The following is a 19,353-nucleotide window of genomic DNA, read 5'->3' as shown; positions in this document are numbered from 1 at the left end:
CATTTGTTCAAGAGTTTGAGTTCTAGTATTTCATTGCTTATTTTTTGTCTAGTTGATCTATTTGTGACAATGAGGTATTGTGGTCCCCCACTACTATTGTATTAGTGTTTATTTGATTTTTCATGTCTGTTAGTATTTGTTTTATATAGTTGGGCACACTAGTGTTTGGTGCATAGATATTTATGATTGGCATCTCTTCCTCTTGGATTTTTCCCTTTACAAGGATGTAGTGTCCTTCTTTGTCTCTCTTAATCAGTCTAGGTTTGAAATCCATTTGATCGGCAAAAAAGATAGGTATTCCTGGGTTGTTTGGGGTTCCTGTCACATGGAGTATTGTTTTCCACCCTTAAACTTTCAGTCTATGAATTTCTTTTTGAATTAAGTGTGTTTCTTGTATGTAGCATATTGTTGGATCTTGCTTCTTGACCCATTTGGTCTATTTCTTTTTATTGGTGAGTTGAGACCATTAACATTGATGGTTACAACTGATATGCATTGACTTATCATTGTCATGACTTTTTCTTTTTGTTGGATTCTTCCCTTTACATTTAATTTCTTGTTGTGCCCAATGGATTCATTCTGCTGGGCTTCCTGGGGTTGTGATTCTCATTGTCTTTTCATAGGATATTGTCTAAAATTTTTTGGAGTGCTGGTTTGGTATTCATGAAGATCCTAAACCATGAAAGTATCTTATTTCTCCATCAATTTTGAAAGATAGTTTTGCAGGGTACATCAATCTGTGTTGGAGGCTGTTTTCCTTTAGGGCTTGAAATGCATCACTCCAAGCTCTTCTTGCCTTGAGAGTTTGCGTTGAGAAGTCTGCTGTGATTCTGATGGGCTTTCCTTTGTACATGATTTGTTTCTTTTCTCTAACTGCTTGTAGAACTTTGTTCTTCTGTTGGGTTTCTGAAATCTTAAAAATTATATGCCTATGTGTAGATTTTTTTTTATCAAGTCTAGTTGGAGTCCTATATGCCTCAATTATCTGTATGTCAATTTCTTTTCTCCTGATTGGGAAGTTTTCTGCCATCAGTTCTATGAACAGTTTTTTATGTCATCTGCACTCTCTCCTGTTTCTTCATTGACTCTAATCAGTCTTATCTTATTCTTCTTTGCATCACCTGGCAGCTGCTGGATTGATTTCTTGTGGGCCCTTAGAATTTTAAAGCAATTTTTATTTTCCTGGTCACTCATTGCAATCTTATCTTCTATATCTGAAATTCTGTCCTCACATTGGCTCATTCTGCTGTGTACACTTTCAATGGAATTTTTAATCTCTTGGAAATCTGTTCACATCTGTTTTATGGATTCCATTTGTTTCCTATGTTGGGATTCCATCATGTTCCTCAGCTCCTCTATTTTTTTATCTGTCCTCTCTAGATTTATTAATCATGTCTTGCACTATGGGCACAATCTCTGCTTTTATCTGAGAAATTATCTCTGATTTTATTTTTTCCAGATCCTCTTTTGTTGCCAGTTCAGGGAGTCCAGGGGTTTAGTATCAGAGTGTTCCATCTCTTTCCATCATTTCCCTTTGGGGTTGCTGTAGGTGATCTGGAAGCCTGTTTTTGAGACTTGTTTACATGTCTTCTCATTTCAGTAGGAGGGTGTGTGTGTTGCTGGCGCCCCTCCTTGGCGCTGAAGGTGGGGGGCTCTGCTCCTTGGCACTGGGGGCATTGGTATGGCAGCCCACAAGGCTCAGCTCCTCAGCACTGGGGGCAGCTCTGCTCCTCAGTGCTGGGGGCAGTGGTACCCACAAAATCTTAAATAATTAAGCACCTGAGACACATAAATGTATTGACTCTCTGATAGCTCATCCAAGTACTGTAGTTTTCTGTTATTATAATGAAAGCCTGGATACGGGGTACTTTGTAAAGAAAGAAGGTGTATTTACTTCTCAGTTTTGGACTCTGACAGGTGAAACAGTATGGTGCTGCCCGGACAAGAGCCACTCCAGCTAGATCACACCAAGGCATGGCACTGTGGTGGGAATGTATGCAAGGAGCAGAGACCTCACAGCAAAACAGGTAGCTAGAGGCTGCAAAGGGGCTGGGCTCATTCTGTTATAATGACTTGCTCTTGAGGAACTAACCAGGACTTCACATAACACTCAACCCTTCCCAAGGCCAACCTGCTGATGACCCAGTTACCTTGCAGGCCCCCTCACAGCAGGTAAAGCTTCCATGTGACCTCCGAGTGTTTCCACATGGAGGAATGAGTTTCCAACACATGGATCCCTGGGGGACACCTAAAACCACATCCAAGCCATTTTCTAGGGCTGCTGTAACAAAGCGCCAAAAACAGGTTTGCTTCAAACAACAACAAATTATTGTTCCAGAGTTTTGGAGACTAGAAATTCAAAAACAAAATGTCAGCAGGAACCTGCTCTCCCTGAAACTTGTAAGGGAATCCTGCCTTGGCCCCCCTACTTCCTGTCATGTAGATTCATATTGCCAGTGTCAGCCTTAGTGGTCACAGGCATTCTGCATGTCTAAAGTCTCCTCATAAGGATACTGGGTGTACTGAGTTAGGTACCTATTTTCCTTCAGTATGACCTCTTCCTAACTAATTACATCTAGATGGCCTTGTTTCCAATAAGATCACATTCTAGCTACTAGACATTAGGACTTCAGTATTACTTTTTGGAGGGGACAAAATTAATTCTATGACACTGGAATATTTCCTGATTTTCTCTCACAAAATGGTGGGCTTGGCTCCAAAAGAGCCAAGACCTCACCTGAGAGATTCCTTCCCCAGCCTCTCACATCTCCTTACAACTCAGTTTTTGCCCTAGCAGCTCTTCAGGAGATAGAAAGATGTTCATGTCAACTAGGGAGCCACAGTGACTGGCCCCCAGGTCAAATGTGACTGCAAAGTTTGTCAGCTCAGAGAGGGAGGCTGGCTGACCTCAATATCCCAGGCACTCATGCTGGACACTCACCCACCCCTGAAGCATTGACAAGAAGCAACTTCATCACCTTCACTCTGGTCAGAGGGGATGGTGGAGCCTCCTTAGCCCTGTGGCTTAAATGTGGACCTGCTCCTCACATGGTAGTCTCCGCATCAAAACATAAAGTCTTCTTTGCTCATCTCCCATCTATGGCACTCACTAAGAACATCTGGAGGTCATCAAGAATTCCCTGGATGCCACAATTCTTTTGTTATAGTGATTTGTTTTTCTGCAAATGGCCCTCCTAAAGATATTTAAAGATACTCAGGACAACCACTATTCCCAATCCCTAGGCCTTTTCTCCATAGGGACCAGTCTATTTTCCATCATAGAGCAGGTCCACTAAGCCACCGAGCTCTGTGCAGGGCTAGCTCCTTGTGGTTGTCCCATGCTTGTAGAATTAGGTCCTCACCTGGTATTTCTGGCCAGCTTGTTTCCCCCATGAGGAATTCCACGTCTTGTGGATTCTGTTCAGTGTGGCCTCTGCAGTGCCATTGTTCCTCTGAGGGCGTCACTTTCTTGTTTTGCATCCTGGGCTCTGAAATGTACCTCTCCCTCCCAGAGTGGCACATCAGCAGTCTGCTACCCTAGGCCCAAATACAGCCTTTTGCACCCCACAAACTCACACAGAGAGGCTGCTCCTATGTTGGCCCAGTCTCCCCAAAAGCCTTCTGTACTAAACTCAAAGAAGTCCCAAGAACAAGCCAGTCACAACTGGGCCACATTTCTCCTCGTGACTGCTGATCACTATGACTACTAATAAACTGGAATATTCCCAATCTACGAAGGAACTGCAGATTGCTTCACATTCCTACACTCCCCATGAAGTAGAGCATTTTAACTTGCTCCACTCCTCTGAGCAGCATGGGCAGACCTGCTGCTGCATTCTAGGAAAGCCTAGCATTCTTACTCATTTCTGAAACCATTCAAAATCTTCCCTCAAAACCCCAGTTCTCAGGTCTGCTGACTCCACGCTCTCTTAAGATACATCTTGAAAACAAGGATTCCATATCAAGAGAAAATCCTGAGTAGAATCCACTGAGCTCTACTAAAGACATCAGAAATCATTTATTGATTTTCTTAAACAAAAAAACATGTATCAATTTTAAAAGAAGTCAGTCATTACATCTGAGCTCTGATTTAATTCAGCAAACATCTGCTGGTCAAATATTAGGTTTCAGGCATAAAGGATTCAAGAAAGGAAGTCACCATCCCAACCCCCCATGCATGCTGGGGACAGGGACACGTGACCACCTGACAGCAGGACAATGCATCTCTTCTGTCCAGGGGTCTCCTCTCCCAGGTGTCAGGCTGCACTGTCAGCATCCTGCTCAGATAACTGCAAAATTCCAGTTTACTAAGCACACCAATTTTAGACAAGGTGTAAATAAATAATGTGATAATAAAATCACAAAACAACCATTCTTTTCTCAAAAGCCAATATCTATGGTTTGAATGGGGGCCCCAAAAGTTCAAGAGCTGAAAACTTAATCCCCAAATTTGTATGTTAATTATATTTGGAGGTGGACTTCGGGAGGTAATTAAGATTAAGGTGTTCAGGAAGTAGGCTCCAGGATGGCATTAGTGCCCTTGAAGAAGAGGAAGAGGGACCCAAGCTCCCACCCTTGCTCTGTCTTACCATGATGCCTCCACCACGTGATGAGTGGGACTGTCCTCTCAGGGGATGCTGGAGTCACACTCTTGTTCTTCCCAGACCCTGGAACCATAAGTCAGATAAATTTCTATTCTTTATAAATTATCCTGTCTTAGGTATTCTGTTATAGCAACAGAAAATGGACAAATACATTAGCTTAACAAAGGATCAGCTGAGAAAGGGAAATGGTACAGAAATGTTACAGCAAGGAAAGAAAGTAGTATACCTTTAATAATGAAGGTGATTTTTTAAAACCAGTGATGTCATTGTGATAGCCAGCCCAACTCCATCTTGTGCCTCAATGTCACTTTGTACCTGTGCTTGAACAAAGTGCTTGCACATGAACAAAGAAAACAGTAAACTTGCTATGGTTTCAGGATGTTTTGTAGCTCAACTAGTGTGTGTGAAACTTCCTTGTACCCTCCACTAACCTGGCATGATTCTGCTCCTGTAAGATTCTGCTTGCTCTCACCTGTGCCCTCCCCAACTGAAAGCATGATTTAAAAGGAAAAATCAAACTGCTTCCTATTGCCGAGGAACCTTTCTAGGGCACTAGCCCCCCTTAGTCACTGGCTATAATAAATGGGCATGAATCTGGCACGGAGTGTGGTGCATCTCTTGTCCGAACTCACTCATCCAAAACATCATTTGAGTGATCATCATATGCCAAGCACTGCATTTATGTTTTATGTCATTCTTTCATTTAGTCTGTGTATTTGGATTATCATTTTTTCTTTACCTCACTCTGAGAAGATATAGTCTTCTATATTTTATAAGTGAGGAAGCTGGAGGCTTAACTAATAACAGGCTCAAGTTCACATAGCCAAGAAATGATAAATAGCAGGGCAAGAGTTCATTCCTATGCCCATTCCATTTCAAAACCCATCCTTACAACTAAAAGTAAGATCGTCTGAATGCTGTTGTGGTCAAAGAAGGAAGTCCCAGAATGAGCCTCAAAGTCCAGGCTGGGCTCCAAGAGACCCCCAACTGCATGACCACAGTTTTATACAATAATTCTGATCAAAAAAAGAAGCCAGACATGGAGACCAAAGAAGCCAAAGCAAGGGGCCAGGCAAATGGGAAGCCAGGATGCAGCGTGGTTTAGAGAGATTGCACTGGAGGCCACTAGGACAGGGTGGGAGGAGGGACGTGAGCTGGCACGTGGACTCTGAATGAGACAAGGGTACCGGGCCTCATTCTGAGCAGTCACCAGCCAGGGGGCCTGGCCCGGGCAGACCCAGGGGCTCTACTATTTCATTTGGGAACGTCCCCACTTCAGTTAGTCACTTTTGCTATCATTATCAAATTCTATCATTGGCCTGACAGGCATCTGGTACCTCCCTGGCACACCTTCCTCTGCAGTAATGCAGCCACACATCCAAGAATAAGCAGTGACCATCACCACCCAGACAGCAGCCAGGATCCCTTATAGACCCCAGCAGTGCTGCTCCAGCCTGTGAGGCTCACAGACACAGCACAGGCAGCTTCCTGGGTGCTTCCCTGAGGATGCTGAGAGTGGTCAGAAGCACAGACAGTGGACCTCAATGACCCTCCCAACACAAACTTTTTAGGTTACAGATTGTGCTGGGTGTGTAGTCCCAGGGACAGAACATCCTTTGCTCACAATCCCTTCCCACCGCCTCGCCCACCCTAGCACATGCCCCGACTCTTAGCAATCTGTGCAGACATGGGGTGAGTCACTGTCAGTTCAAGTACACAGTATTCCCAGACTTCACCCCTCCTTTTCTTGCCTTGCACACCTCCCACTGTAAGCGCCAGTGGAGACAAACCTACAAGGAAGCAGTCCACTGCCGCCAACACTACAGCAAGGAGCAACAGCATGCAAGACAGCCGCAAAACTAGGAAACAGCCTAGTGCTGTTTGTGACAGGTAGGGTCCCAGAGACATCACAGTCCCACAACCCTGAGCACAAGTGATCATTACATCCATTAAAAGGTTCAGGGAAGGGCCAGGGATTTAGCTCAGTGGTTTCGCCACCTGCTGTGCAAGCCTCAAGGACCTGAGTTCGATCCCTGGTACCAAAAAACAAACAAACAAGAAAAGGTTCAGGGAAATTGATTTATACACATCTGAAAGTGAAAGAGCTGAGATTCAAGACTAGCTATGCTGTTTCTAACATAAAATGAACTATCTCAAATCATTCTGTTTCAAATCATCTTTAGTAGTAGTTATGATAGTAGCAGCAGCAACTTGTGAGCTAGACACTATGCTAAGTCACCTAATCCTTCCAAAGCTCACAGAAGAAAACACAGTTACTGTCTTCATCGTAGAGGTAAGGGTCTGAGGCAGAGGCTGGTGGACACAAGAGGGGTAGGAGGTGCGCTATCCCCTGCATTCCTTGTCACTCTTGTCCTTCTTCTTGCCAGAGGTCACTCACCTGGTCAGGACAGACACAAACCCATTCGACTTCAAGTTCTTAAAAGCTGATCCACAGACACTGGCTGAGACAGCAGATTCTGACAGGATAAGTAGCCGTGGAACATCAGAGAGATGGTTTAGAAGACAGGCATATATGAAATAGCCCCATAAAATTGTTCCCCAAGTAAAAGGGAGAAAAGAAAATGGAGAGTGTGACAAAATAGTCAAGGTGACTAAATAGCAAAACTTGAGGATTGTAAGAATTCGTGGGGGAGGAGGTGGAAGTGGGAAGGCCCCTGAAGAAGATGATAGAAATTAGTAACTCCATGGAGGCAGCCATTGATTTCTGACTACAAAGGACCTTCACAGATATGAGTGGATGTTTTATTTAGAGATTCAAAGTTCCACCTAGACGACAACATGACACATGGAAAAGGAGCTTGGGAACATAGAAGGATGGAGGTCTTGACTGGAGGGAACACACTGAGCCCTACTTGAGGAGCTGGCCAGGCCTGCAAGTGGGCTGGGTGCTCTGGAATATGAGGCAAGTGATTCGGGAAGAAGCTGCATCGGCATCAGTCATGAGCTGCACTTCTTGGAGCTCACTGGAGCAGGGCCCTCTCCTGTGGGCTCTGACATGTCATTTGGGGATGTCCAGGATCTAAACATGAACCTTTTACTCCACATGTATTGCTCTTTTTACCATGTCATACTGCCTTCTAGAAAAATCAGCTAACTCCATGCTTCTACAGTAAACAGTACTCAATAAATATGATTATTTTGAATTCAGAAAAAAATGTCCATCAATTGGACCAGGATCTACTATTTAAGGTTATTTGCTTCTGATAGTTTTTGGTTATGGAGGATACAGTATTCTAAAATATAAATAGATGATGAAAGGATTGATGAATGGATAGATAATCAGATTTTAATTGCATATAGCCTTAGCTCTTCCATCAAATTCTGTGACCTTGGAAAAAAGTCACCTAGCTTCCTTTTCTGTAAAGCAGCCCATCAAAACCTCTTTCACAAGATTATTGTAAGAAAACTACCTCTGACAGCATGTGATATGCTCAGACTCTTACTATTCTACTCTTTGTGTTAAAACCACCCTTTAGAATTGTGTCCAGATTCCACAGCAAGGCCCTAACTCAACATTGCTTGAAACCTTCAGAACATCTGTTTTTTACATCAAGTTGGCCACAAGGTTTGACAGCCTGGTACTCATTGAGTCCCACCCAAGAACATTTTCTTCAAAACAGGTTCCAGTTACAGAAACAGCCCTGGGTTTAAATATATGCCCTCCTCTCATAAAAATGCCCCAGCCAGCTAAAGCCATTCTGTTTAAAATATTTAATTAATACCTTCACAGAGGTCTGGTCCTTATTAAAAACTCTTGGGGACCATGTCTTAGGGGCAATGCTTTGTTCTAAGCAGCTCTATGTGTTACAGATAAAATAAAGCATCGGAATATGCTTTCTATTAAAAGCAGGGACACTTGCCTACTCACTGTTGCAAGCGCCTTTGCCATCACTGTGACACATTAAGGCCTAATCCAAGCACAACACACAAACACAAACACTATAAATCCTCCACTCGGTAGAAAGAGTCCCAGTAAAACCACAAGAAAGGGTCTGGTAATTAGCTGAGGGGATTAAAGCCTGAACGAGTGCTTCCTTTAACCGCTTGTCCCAACTGAAAAGTCCACAAAACCATGTTGCTTCCCAAGCAAACAGAAGCAAAACACAAAGGCACTCGCTGTGCTCTATTTCCAGGGTCTCCAGGCTCCTTGGCTGAGCAGTTGAGAGGAGCCTAGACTAAAGTAAGTAAATGCATCCTTACCCCACTCCCTTTGTCAGGTGGGCTGCAGACTGGCAAACACTTCTCATCTCGTGGTGTCTGAGGACTATTTTTATGATAAAATAGCATATTTTGAAAACTTTGGAAAATATGAAAAAAAAATTCATAATACTACCTGCTAGAAGTGACTTTGGTGCATTTCTCTACTTCTCTGTGTGGTTTCACCAAGCTATCATTATCACTAATTCATCCTTTTATTTCCTGTTTCTTTTCCCTTATGTGATTCCCTGAGCATTTCCTCCTATGTCAATTTTTCTTTGTTGAGCAGTTCTAAGCTCATAGCAAAACTGAAAGGACAGCACAGAGATTTTCTGTATGCTCCTATGCCGCCACATGCAAGCCTCCCTCTCCATCGACATCCCCGAGCAATCGAGCAATGCATTTATTATAGTTGATGAACCTACATTGACTTATCATAGTCACACCAAGTCCATACCTTACACAGGGCTCACCATTGGTGTTGCACCTACTATGGACTTAGACAAATGTGTAATGAGAGGTACCCACCATTATAATATCATACAGATAGTATGCATGAAGCCGTGGGTTCAAGTCCCAAAACCAAAAAGAATCCAGAGTCTTTTGCTACATTTGCTGTAATGTGTGCCTCTCTGACTATACTTACTTGCTCTATGGCGAAACATTTAAGAAAAGATGGACCCATGCAGATAACAGTTAAAGACCTATTGACTGTGAAATTAAGGAAGACACAGTGTACTGATGAAAAGAGGAAGCTTATACCATCACCGAAGGCACGGAACCCACTGGTTACTGTCTCTGACCTGCAGCGTGTTACCCTGAAACCTAACTCCAAAGTGTTATCAACACGAGTTACAAATGTCTTAATTACTCCAGGTAAAAGCCAGGTAGATCTTCGGAAGCTTCTTAGAAAAGTCAATGTGGAGAGGAGCCCAGGAGGAATGTCTCTGATCAATAAAGAAAATATGGAAACAGGAACTGGACTTACCCCTGTAATGACCCGGGCCTTGAGGAACAAATTTCAGCTGGCTCACCCTAGAAGCCCAACTCACACTCTGCCACTTTCTACAAGCAGCTTCGATGAACAAAACTGATCCCAACTCTGCCAGACTCCATGTAATGATCCATCAAATGTACAGATAAAATCACCAAATCTTTTCTTAATATTGAATGTGCTGAAATATACTAATATAATTCCATCTGAAGACTCAGAGTATGTGCGGAACCTGTGCATATTGGGTGTTTTCTAATCTGCAGGATGGTGAAAGAACCAGATGAGAAAATACAGTCTGAAAAGTGGTGTTTACCCTGGAATCACCAAATTTAGGTTACATTGAGGTTGTTGAAATCCAGTTTATATTGTACAGGTGCAATTAGGACTTTAAGAAAAAATGCTGAAGCTGGGTATGGTGGTGCATACCTATAGTTCTAGGTACTCAGAAAGCTAAGACAGAAGGATCATAAATTCAAGGCCAGGCTGTGTAACTTAGTGACACTCTACCTCAAAATAAGTCTGATAATAGTCCGGCATAGGGGCACATGCCTGTAGTCCCAGCTACTTGGGAGGCCGAGGCAGGAAGATCATTTGAGCTGCTAAGTTTATGACTAGCATGCGCAACATAGTGAAATCCCTTCTCAAAAACAACAACAGGGGCCGGGGATTTAGCTCAGTGGTCCCGCCACCTGCCTTGAAAGTGCAAGGTCCCGAGTTTGATCCCCAGTACCCAAAAAACACCCCCAAAAAAACAAAAACAAAAAAGACAATAGTCTGATTCCTATTCATCCTATTTATTCATGCAACTGAAAAGACTTTTTTAGGGTGGAGGGTTGAGACAGGGCCTCACTATGTAGTTCAGTCTGGCCTTGGACTTATAGTGTAACCCAAGCTGGCCTCGAGCTCTCAGCAATCCTCTTGGGTCAGCCTCCTGAGTTCTAGGATTATAGGCATGTGCCACCATGCAAGCCAGCCTGAAAAGGCTTTTGTCCCACAAAGCTCATGCATTGCTTGGTACAAATGTGATCTACAAAAAAGACCTCCTAGATTTTATTTGCATAGAAATAAAGCAGACCACTCCTCATCCAAATATAACTATTTTCCAAAAAATTTGAAGCAAAAGACCCAATGTGACCTTAAAAATAGTAACATATCATTTCTAGCACCCTGGGTAGGTAGTTCTGTATAACTCACTGTAGTCCAAGATATTCCTTATTCCTTTTGTTCATGTTAATGCTAGAAATGAAACCCAAAACGTCACATGCTAAGCATGTGCTCTACCACTGAGCTATACCCCAGCCCTTATATTCCCTACTTTTATATTTGCTGTCCACATGCACATAGCTAAATAAAAATTTCATGAAGACTCCAACATGAACCTTCTATTTCCCATAGCACCCTGCCATATATTTTCTGAAGTCCATGGTAGGTTCACTGTGAGACTCAGTTCCCTGTTCTCATCAGCTTGTGTTTGGTAACAATATAAAAATGCACATTTCGTTGTATTTTATTCTCTTTACCAGTCTAGACTTGTCAGATTTAGCAAATAAGAATGCAAGATGCCCAACTAAATTTGAATTTCAGATTAACAACAGCTATCTTCTAAGTATAAATATGTTGTATGAAATAGCAATAATTTTTTGAGGGATTCCTGGAGATCCAAGCATGCACTTTACCACTGAGCTACTCTCCAAACCTACAGATAATATTTTTTTTAGTAGAAATATGTCCCAAATAGTGAAAAGGGCATATTCACACTGAAGAACTATTCAGGGCTGGGGTCTAGTTCATTGGTAGAGTACTTACCTACCACATGTATGGTCCTGGGTTTGATCCCCAACATGGCCAACTTTTTTGTTATTTATCTCAAATTCATATTTAACCTAGTATCTTATATTTAGCCTACCAACCTTCTTAGTCATACTCATGCAAAGTTGCTAAGTATTTCTGCTCCCAGTTTTCCAGATATGTCTACTTGGAAGTAAAGTCTACTACAATTTCAACCAAGATCTGGCTCATATGTATGCTAAGTATTGTAGAAGAAGGGACACAATTAGATTTTTTTTTTTTTTTTGCAAGACCAGGGATCTAACTCAGGACCTTGTCGTTGTGAGGCAGGCATGGCACCACTGAGCTAAATCCCTGGCCCATGATTAGATTTTTTATTGTTGCTGTTTTGCAGTACTGGGGATCAAACCCAGGGCTTTGCACATGGTAGGCTCATGTTCTACCACTAGGCTACTTCCCTAGTCCCCTGATCGTCACTGAACTTTCTGTTTTTGGGGTGTACTGGGGATTGAACTCGGGTCCTTGTGCTTGCAAGGCGGGTGTCAGAAGCACTGAGCTAAATCCCCAACCTTCACTGAACTTTCTAGTCTGACAAGAAGCCACTATATAGATGATATCCTTGAAATATCCTCCAGTTAGCTTACCAGTGACGATGAACCTTTTAGAGCTTCCAGTGATACAAACAGCCCACTGTGGCATGTGTGCTACAGGTTGCCACGACTGGCTTAGGCTGCAAAGATAATTTAGCAACTTCGCCAAAATGCCTATATTTCCACAGAAAAATACTGCTTTGAGGTGCCAAATAGAGCAATGTTGGAAAGCAGATCTGGGGACAATATTTAGCATATAAGAGACCCACATGTATGTTTACAACACATTTATGGCTGAAAATGAAATAGTAAAGTAAGAGACATATATGCTTGTAGTAGAAGTTGTTTTACTTAAAAACATGATAGCTACTTTAATATTTTTTTATGGGGCACTTATGTTTATAATATTAACAAACCATTATATACTGTACCAATGTAATCTAAATGATTTGACCATTCTTTTTCTTTATTTTGGTTTTTTGTTTGTTTGTTTGTTTTGGGTACCAGGGATCAAACTTGGGACCTTGCACTTGCGAGGCAGGTGGCAGAACCACTGAGCTAAATCCCTGTCATTTATTTTGTCTTTTGTTTTGTTTTGTTGTTGGTTTTTTTGGTACCGGGGATTGAACTCAGGACCTTGGGCTTGCAAAGCAGGTGGCGGAACCACTGAGCTAAATCCCCATCCCTTATTTTTTTTTTTTGTACAGGGGATCGAACTCAGGTCCTTGCACTTGCAAGGCAGGCGGCGGAACCACTGAGCTAAATCCCCAGCCCCCTTATTTTGTTTTTTGAGGCAGGGTCTCACTATGTGGTTCAGGCTGCCCTTGAACTCACTATGTAGCCCACTTGAGCTTGATGTGATCCTCCTGCCTCATCCTCCCAAGTGCTAGGATTACAGGCATGCCTCACACCTGGCTAATTTGACCATTCTTGTGAGATAAAGGTTCATAAGAAAAGTGCTATAGAAATCATATATATGAATATTTGCAAAGCTGCTACTGCCATTGTATCAGTATTAAAATGTGTCCTACCTTTTACTAATTTTGAAGATGGATTTTAAAATGTAACATTTAGCCTGTAAATGGTATGGTCTCATTAAACTGCTACTTATTATATGCTCCCCCCCCAAAAAATAATAATAATAATATCATACAGATAAACATACAAAATAGTTTCACTCACCTAAAGGTCCTCTATATTTTTACTATTTACCCCCTTCCCACCACCACAAACTCTTGCAAAGCACTAATCTTTTTCTTTTTCTTTCTTTTTTTTTGGTACCGGGGATCGAACTCTGGTCCTTGTGCTTGCACAGCAGGCAGCGAAACCACTGAGCTAAATCTCCAGCCCAAAGCACTAATCTTTTTACTGACTCCACCATTTTGCCTTCTCCAGAACGTCATGCAGTGGAATTATTTCAGATTGGCTTCTTTCACTTAGTAACTTTCATTTAAGATTCTTCCACGTCTTTTCATGGCTTGATAGCTCATTTCTTCTTAACAATGACTAATATCCTACTGTCTAGGTATGCTACAGTTTATCCATTCACTTCCTGAAAGTTCTCTTCATTGTTTACAAGTTTGGTGACTATAAGTAAAGCAGCCATTCACAGCTGTGTGCAGGTTTTGGTGTAGATGTATTTTTTCAGCTCCTTTGGATAAATACCAAGGAGCTCAATTGGTGGATCGTATGGTAAGAGTATTTTTAGTTTTGGAAGGAACCACCAAACTATCTTCCAAAGTAGCTATGCCATCTGCTCTCTCACCAGGAGCAAATGAGAATTCCTGTCTCTCCGGTTCTCGCTAGCATTTGGAATTGTCAGTGCTCTGGGTTTTGGCCATTCTCAGAGTGCGCAGTGGTATCTCATTGTTTTAATTTGCATTTTCCTAATGGCAAATGATTTGAAGCATCTTTTCATATGCTTATTTGCCATCTCTCTACCTGATTTAGGGTGTGGGAGGTGTCTGCTAAGATTTTTGGCCCATTGTTTTAAGTTATATTGTTGAGTTTTAACAATATTTTTGGATATTTTGGATAACAGTCCTTTATGAGGTGTCAGGTGTGCAAATATTTTCTTCTAGTCTGTGGTTTGTTTCCTCATTCTGTTGACTTGGTCTTCACAGAAGAGAAGTTTGCCATTTTAATGAAGTCTGGTGAAGCAATTATCTCTTTCATAGATTGTGTCTGGTGCTGTTGTCATTTATTTTTAATTGCCAAGGAAGATAACATTTTAGGGCTGGACCAACATCAATGCAATCAATTATTTCCCATATGGTAAACAATGAACATTTTTTTAAGTTTTTCATTATTATAAACAATTCAATGATAGCATCTTGATACATTAGTCTTTGTTCACTCTTTGGCATTAGTTCCTTTGGATGGATTTCCAAAGGGGGAATGATTGAATCCAAGGCTATGATTATTTTTATAGTATTTGGTACACTTTGATAAACATTATCTCTCAGAGGATTGTATCACTTTATTCCCTTACCTGCATGTGAGAATACTTATTTTACCACATTTTTTTCTACAATGGATAGATGAAAAGATAGATTTTTAAGCACACACCTATCCTGAGGCTTCTTGCCCTGTTTATGCATCTTGGGAGCACAGTCACCATCTCTCCTCTTGCCCTGTCATTTACATAAGAAAAAAGAAAAGGAGTGGGGCTCAGAGGTCCCCTGAAAGAGGGTGCACCCTCTCCCCACCTGAGTGAGTTAGGAGGAAGCAGTGAAGGTCTTTTGTGAAATCCAGCCTGGTTGAAGAGCAAGGATTTAAACTTTGGGCTCTGGACTGCACCCAAGATCTTGTAGGACTTTGTTTATTTTCCTCTACTTTTCCCTTTGATAATCAACAAATTTAATGCGTTCATCCCTCAAGCCCATTCCCTCTCCCGGGAACAGCATGAGTAATCTGGTTCCCAGGTCCTGGCAGCCTGGTTTGGGCATAAGGATGACAGCCCCAGCCACAGAACCAGGGCTGGGGTAATGACAAGGGTTTGTGGAAATGACCAAGCGAAGAAAGGCATTTGCACCAGAGCCTAGAGATCTTCCAACACATAGTGGCCCATTATTCCTTCCGTAAGAGTTAAACCTTCTTTATCGGACAGCAGCCCTATCCTGAAGTGTAGTTAAGCTTCCGTCTGAAGAGTTGTCCATTTTCTCCTCATTGGGAACACAGGCCAGGCTTCTCTGTGGGAGGAATGGCTCAGCAGCACCTCACAGCACCTTGGCTTCTTATCTCACCTGAGGCTGAAGTGGAGGCAGGAAGGAAGCTCCTAGTGTGCTCTGGCGCCCTATGCTTGTGTGTTTGGATGGGGTAAGACTTAGGAAGAACCATCTCAATAGCTTTATGTCCCTAACAGACATATAAAGTGAACACAAGTTCACAGCAAATCTCAGCTACATTTCATGCCATGGCTATAAACTAGTTCCAAGTACAAATATGTTAGTTTGGCGTCCAGGCTGAGTGACTCTGAAGTCTCAGATTAAAGAGCTGCATTTACTGGTCCTGGTGCAGGGGACTGTGCAGGCTGGCTCTCTTTTGCATGGCAGGCAGATTAGCTATTTGACCACCAGCCACCAGCTCTGTTCCCCACTGCTCACCACCTCCCTCCATCTTGAGCCTAGGAGTAGAATCTGCATGGCACTCTCGCAAAGGGTTTATAAATCGCAGAGGGAAACATGTCTCCTGAATGCTCTTCCTTGAGGGGAAAAAGACTACAGATAAAGAGTCCATTGTAATAAATCTTTTCAGTGTAGCTTTTGTTTTGTTTTATCTTGTCTGGGTTTCATGTGGTTTTTGGTGGTGCTAGGACTAAACCCAGGGCTTTGTACATCCTAGGCAAGTGTTCTGCCACTGAGCTACAACCTGAGGCCCTAAACAAAACTTTATGTTGTTTCAAATTTTTTTAAAATACAAAGATACAAAGAAGAATTTTCTTTTAAATGACTCTCAAAGCCAAATTATCCTCACTGGCATTTTAAATAAAACATCTGTAAGTTTGGAAAGTGTAAATCATTTAGGAAGATACAAAGTTAAAAATGTGAAAATAACACAAAGCCTATTTTATCTATCAGAATAAATAAAGAGCCCACTGCTTATGTATTCTTTTATAGATAAATTACTGTTATTTCATTAAGTACATTTGAAAATCTTCAGGAATGCAATGCATAAAAAAATGAAACAGCCTTATATTATTTTCATTTTTCTGCCATATAGAGGAAGAAACCAACTTAGAGAGAAAGAAAAAGTAATACACCTAGAGTCTATTAAATACCAAGCAGCAGTGCAGGCAGTGTCCCGATATGACCTGGGGTCATTGGCCACACATACCAGCCTGCTGAATCATCCCAGTGACACCAAGACCACCAACCCAGAAGGAAACTTCGGTCATGCCACACCCCTATTCAAATGAATTTACACTTCATACACTGTGATGCAGATTTGATTGAAACACCATTTAGCACAGTTATTTAGAGATGCACATTTTAAAGAAAATGGATTCTACTAAGCAGGGTGATACTATTTTAATACTTACAAAAGAATCTGTGTGGATGATGAGATATCTCTGTTAAAGGCTATATCATAATGGGAATCTTAACAAGATTAGGCAAAGAGGTGGTAACAGCAGTTGTTACTTTTTGCCATAAACTTTTTGATATAAGAAGGAAGACTGATCTGAATATAAAGAGATGAAAATAAAATTTACCAATTATTCACATCTATCCTATTGCAGGGGCTGTGCTCCTTGCTCTATGTGCCTCAGCCTCCGAGGGCACAAAACTGTGAAGTCAGCCCCGCTGTCCTAACACATGGATGAGGACCCTGAAGTGCAGAGATGCCAAGCAAGCTCTCTAAGTGCCCACTGCTAAGCAGCTGAATTAGTTTGCTAGGGCTACCATAAAAATGCTGTGGTTCAAGCAGTAGAACTTCACTTTCTTACAGTCCTGGCTGCCTAAAGTCTGAGATCAAGGCATGAGCAGGGCTGGCTGCGCTGCAGCTCTCTCTTTGGCTTGCTGATGTCCACTGATACCTGTGCCTTTGCATGGTCTGCATACCTGTGTCCTCATCTCTCCTTTTTTGTTAAATGAGGATACGTTTTTATAACATCATATTGGAGTACAGCCCAGCCTACTGACTTCATTTTAAACTAATTATCTCTTTCATGACCCTATCTTGAAACAGGGAGATACACTTTGTGGCGATGGGAAGGGGATCTGGGAGAGGGGTAGATGGTAGGAAGGGACAGTAAAAAGGACCAAGATGCAATATGTATATGTACCAGTTCCCCCCCAAGAACAATGTTTTCATTGTGTATTGTAAACATACACTAATAAAAACTTAAAGACCCTATCTCGAAATATAGTCACATTCTGAAGTAGTGGAGATTAGGAGTGTAAAATATGAATTTGGGAGGGCACATAACTCAGCCCACAACAGCAGCTGAGCCCAGATTCTGATCCCAATCTGTGATATTAGAAGCTGCACTGTATCTGCTATCCTATGATGCCTTCAAATCCAGAGTCTTAACTCCTTTGGCCTATCCCAGTGCAATTGAGGGGATAACAAAAAGATTGATAATATCTATTTATTGCTCTTTTAACCACAGTGAACAAAAACTCTAAGGCCCAAAGCACAGCAATTGATTTGTTTCCACTGCAGAAAAATGTAAGCTGATGAGCCTCAACATGGCCATATTGTTTGTTTTCCCCCAGATGTCTCCACAGACAGAGAAAAGCCAAAGGCTTCTGCTAACCCAGGGTTGGGATTCAGCTGTGGGATTCATAGCCATCTCCATATTTTAACTCTCCTAGAACCACATCAGGAGGGTGTGGCCAGATGGCAATGCCAGGGGCTTTTGTGTCTTCCTGTGAATAACATCCAAGTCTCTCCTACTTACATTCCCTGAAATGTTACTCTCTGAGATTGACTCCTTGGGTCATCACCTTCACAATTTCTAGCATATTTGCATTTAACCTATAATTTTACTTACTACTTTCTAAACCCATCTAACATGTTTCATTTAAAATTATCATAAAAGGAAGCCTTATTTATCTTAAATGAAAACCTGTATCATTTGCCACAGATATAAAGTAGGCAAAAAAATGTACAAGAAAACAAAATATTATTAAATTCTCACTACATACAGTTACTTAACACCTCTCTCCTTTAAAAAAAGGGCAAGGAAATGTAAAAAAAGTATTTAAGATATACTAGTGAGACTTTTTTCTAAACTAATTAGCAGGTTGAAACAAACTTGAAAAGAGAATAATTTCCTCATTCTATGATTGGTATTGCCTAACTCAAGTTCTTTGTCCTGTGAAAACCAATTCCACTTGTGCTGGGGAAATGCTGCTTTCTAGTTTGCAAAGCACTGTAACAACAACCCTCTACTATAAACTAGGCAGGTATTTTGCATTTTAACATGGAGGAAATTCCAGCAAATTGTAGGCATTCTTTGAAAGTCCTAACCCCAGTAGGCTTCTCATGTGGAGTTTAGAGTTGGACAACTGCACTTGGGATCTGAGAATGGAATCCAATCCAAGGGACAAGGGAGGGTAGGAAACAGTGCTAAAAACAAACAGGGCCCGGGGATCTAGCTCACAGGTTCTGCTGCCTGCCTTGCAAGGACCTGAGTTCGATCCCCAATACCAAAACAAACAAACAAACAAACAAACAAAATGATTTCTACACTTGGCTTGCTCTTAGTTGGTCTTGAACCAAATGCTACACAACTGGAAACCAAATCTCTGTTCAGAGACTTGCTAGAACCAGTTTCCCACTCAGCCCCTGACCAGGTTGCAGAGGGTGCTGGGATAACTTCTGCTTCTCTCAGAGAAGGAGGGGCTGCCTCCCTCTGCTCTGATGTGGCAAATGATTTGAAAGATTTACCAGGTCCCTCCTATCCTGCCTGTGTTCTGTAAATTGCAGACCCAGTTCTCAAATCAAAGGAACTTCTATGCCCTGGGAGCTTATTAGAAAGCTCACCCATGTACAGAATCTCCAGGTTAAACTCTTCAAGTGATTCAAATGCTCATCAAACCTCAAACCAGTACCTGAAAAGTCTGTGGTCAGGAGGCCACACTGGACTTCAAGCCTGGACCCTTCAGCAGTGTGATCCTCACACCAGGGAAAGCCTATCTGGAATAGATGCTGC

General features: G+C 41.9%; 1 protein-coding gene across 1 annotated transcript in view; it reads right to left on the bottom strand.

The window, feature by feature from the left end:
- Positions 1-4,589: 4,589 nt before the first annotated feature.
- Positions 4,590-19,353, bottom strand: part of Mllt3 (MLLT3 super elongation complex subunit) — a 334,605-nt gene continuing 319,841 nt past the window's right edge. Inside the window, exon 11 of the mRNA XM_087183851.1 lies at positions 4,590-4,667. Coding sequence (XP_087039977.1) covers positions 4,644-4,667 — 24 coding nt within the window. The 3' untranslated portion in view covers positions 4,590-4,643. The remainder of the gene's footprint in view (positions 4,668-19,353) is intronic.

This window comes from Heterocephalus glaber, unplaced genomic scaffold (assembly GCF_053883595.1).
Source record: "Heterocephalus glaber isolate CG9 unplaced genomic scaffold, H.glaber_assembly_v1.0 deba00001481, whole genome shotgun sequence".
NCBI lineage: Eukaryota > Metazoa > Chordata > Mammalia > Rodentia > Bathyergidae > Heterocephalus > Heterocephalus glaber.
This window is presented reverse-complemented; position numbering and strand designations above follow the sequence as displayed.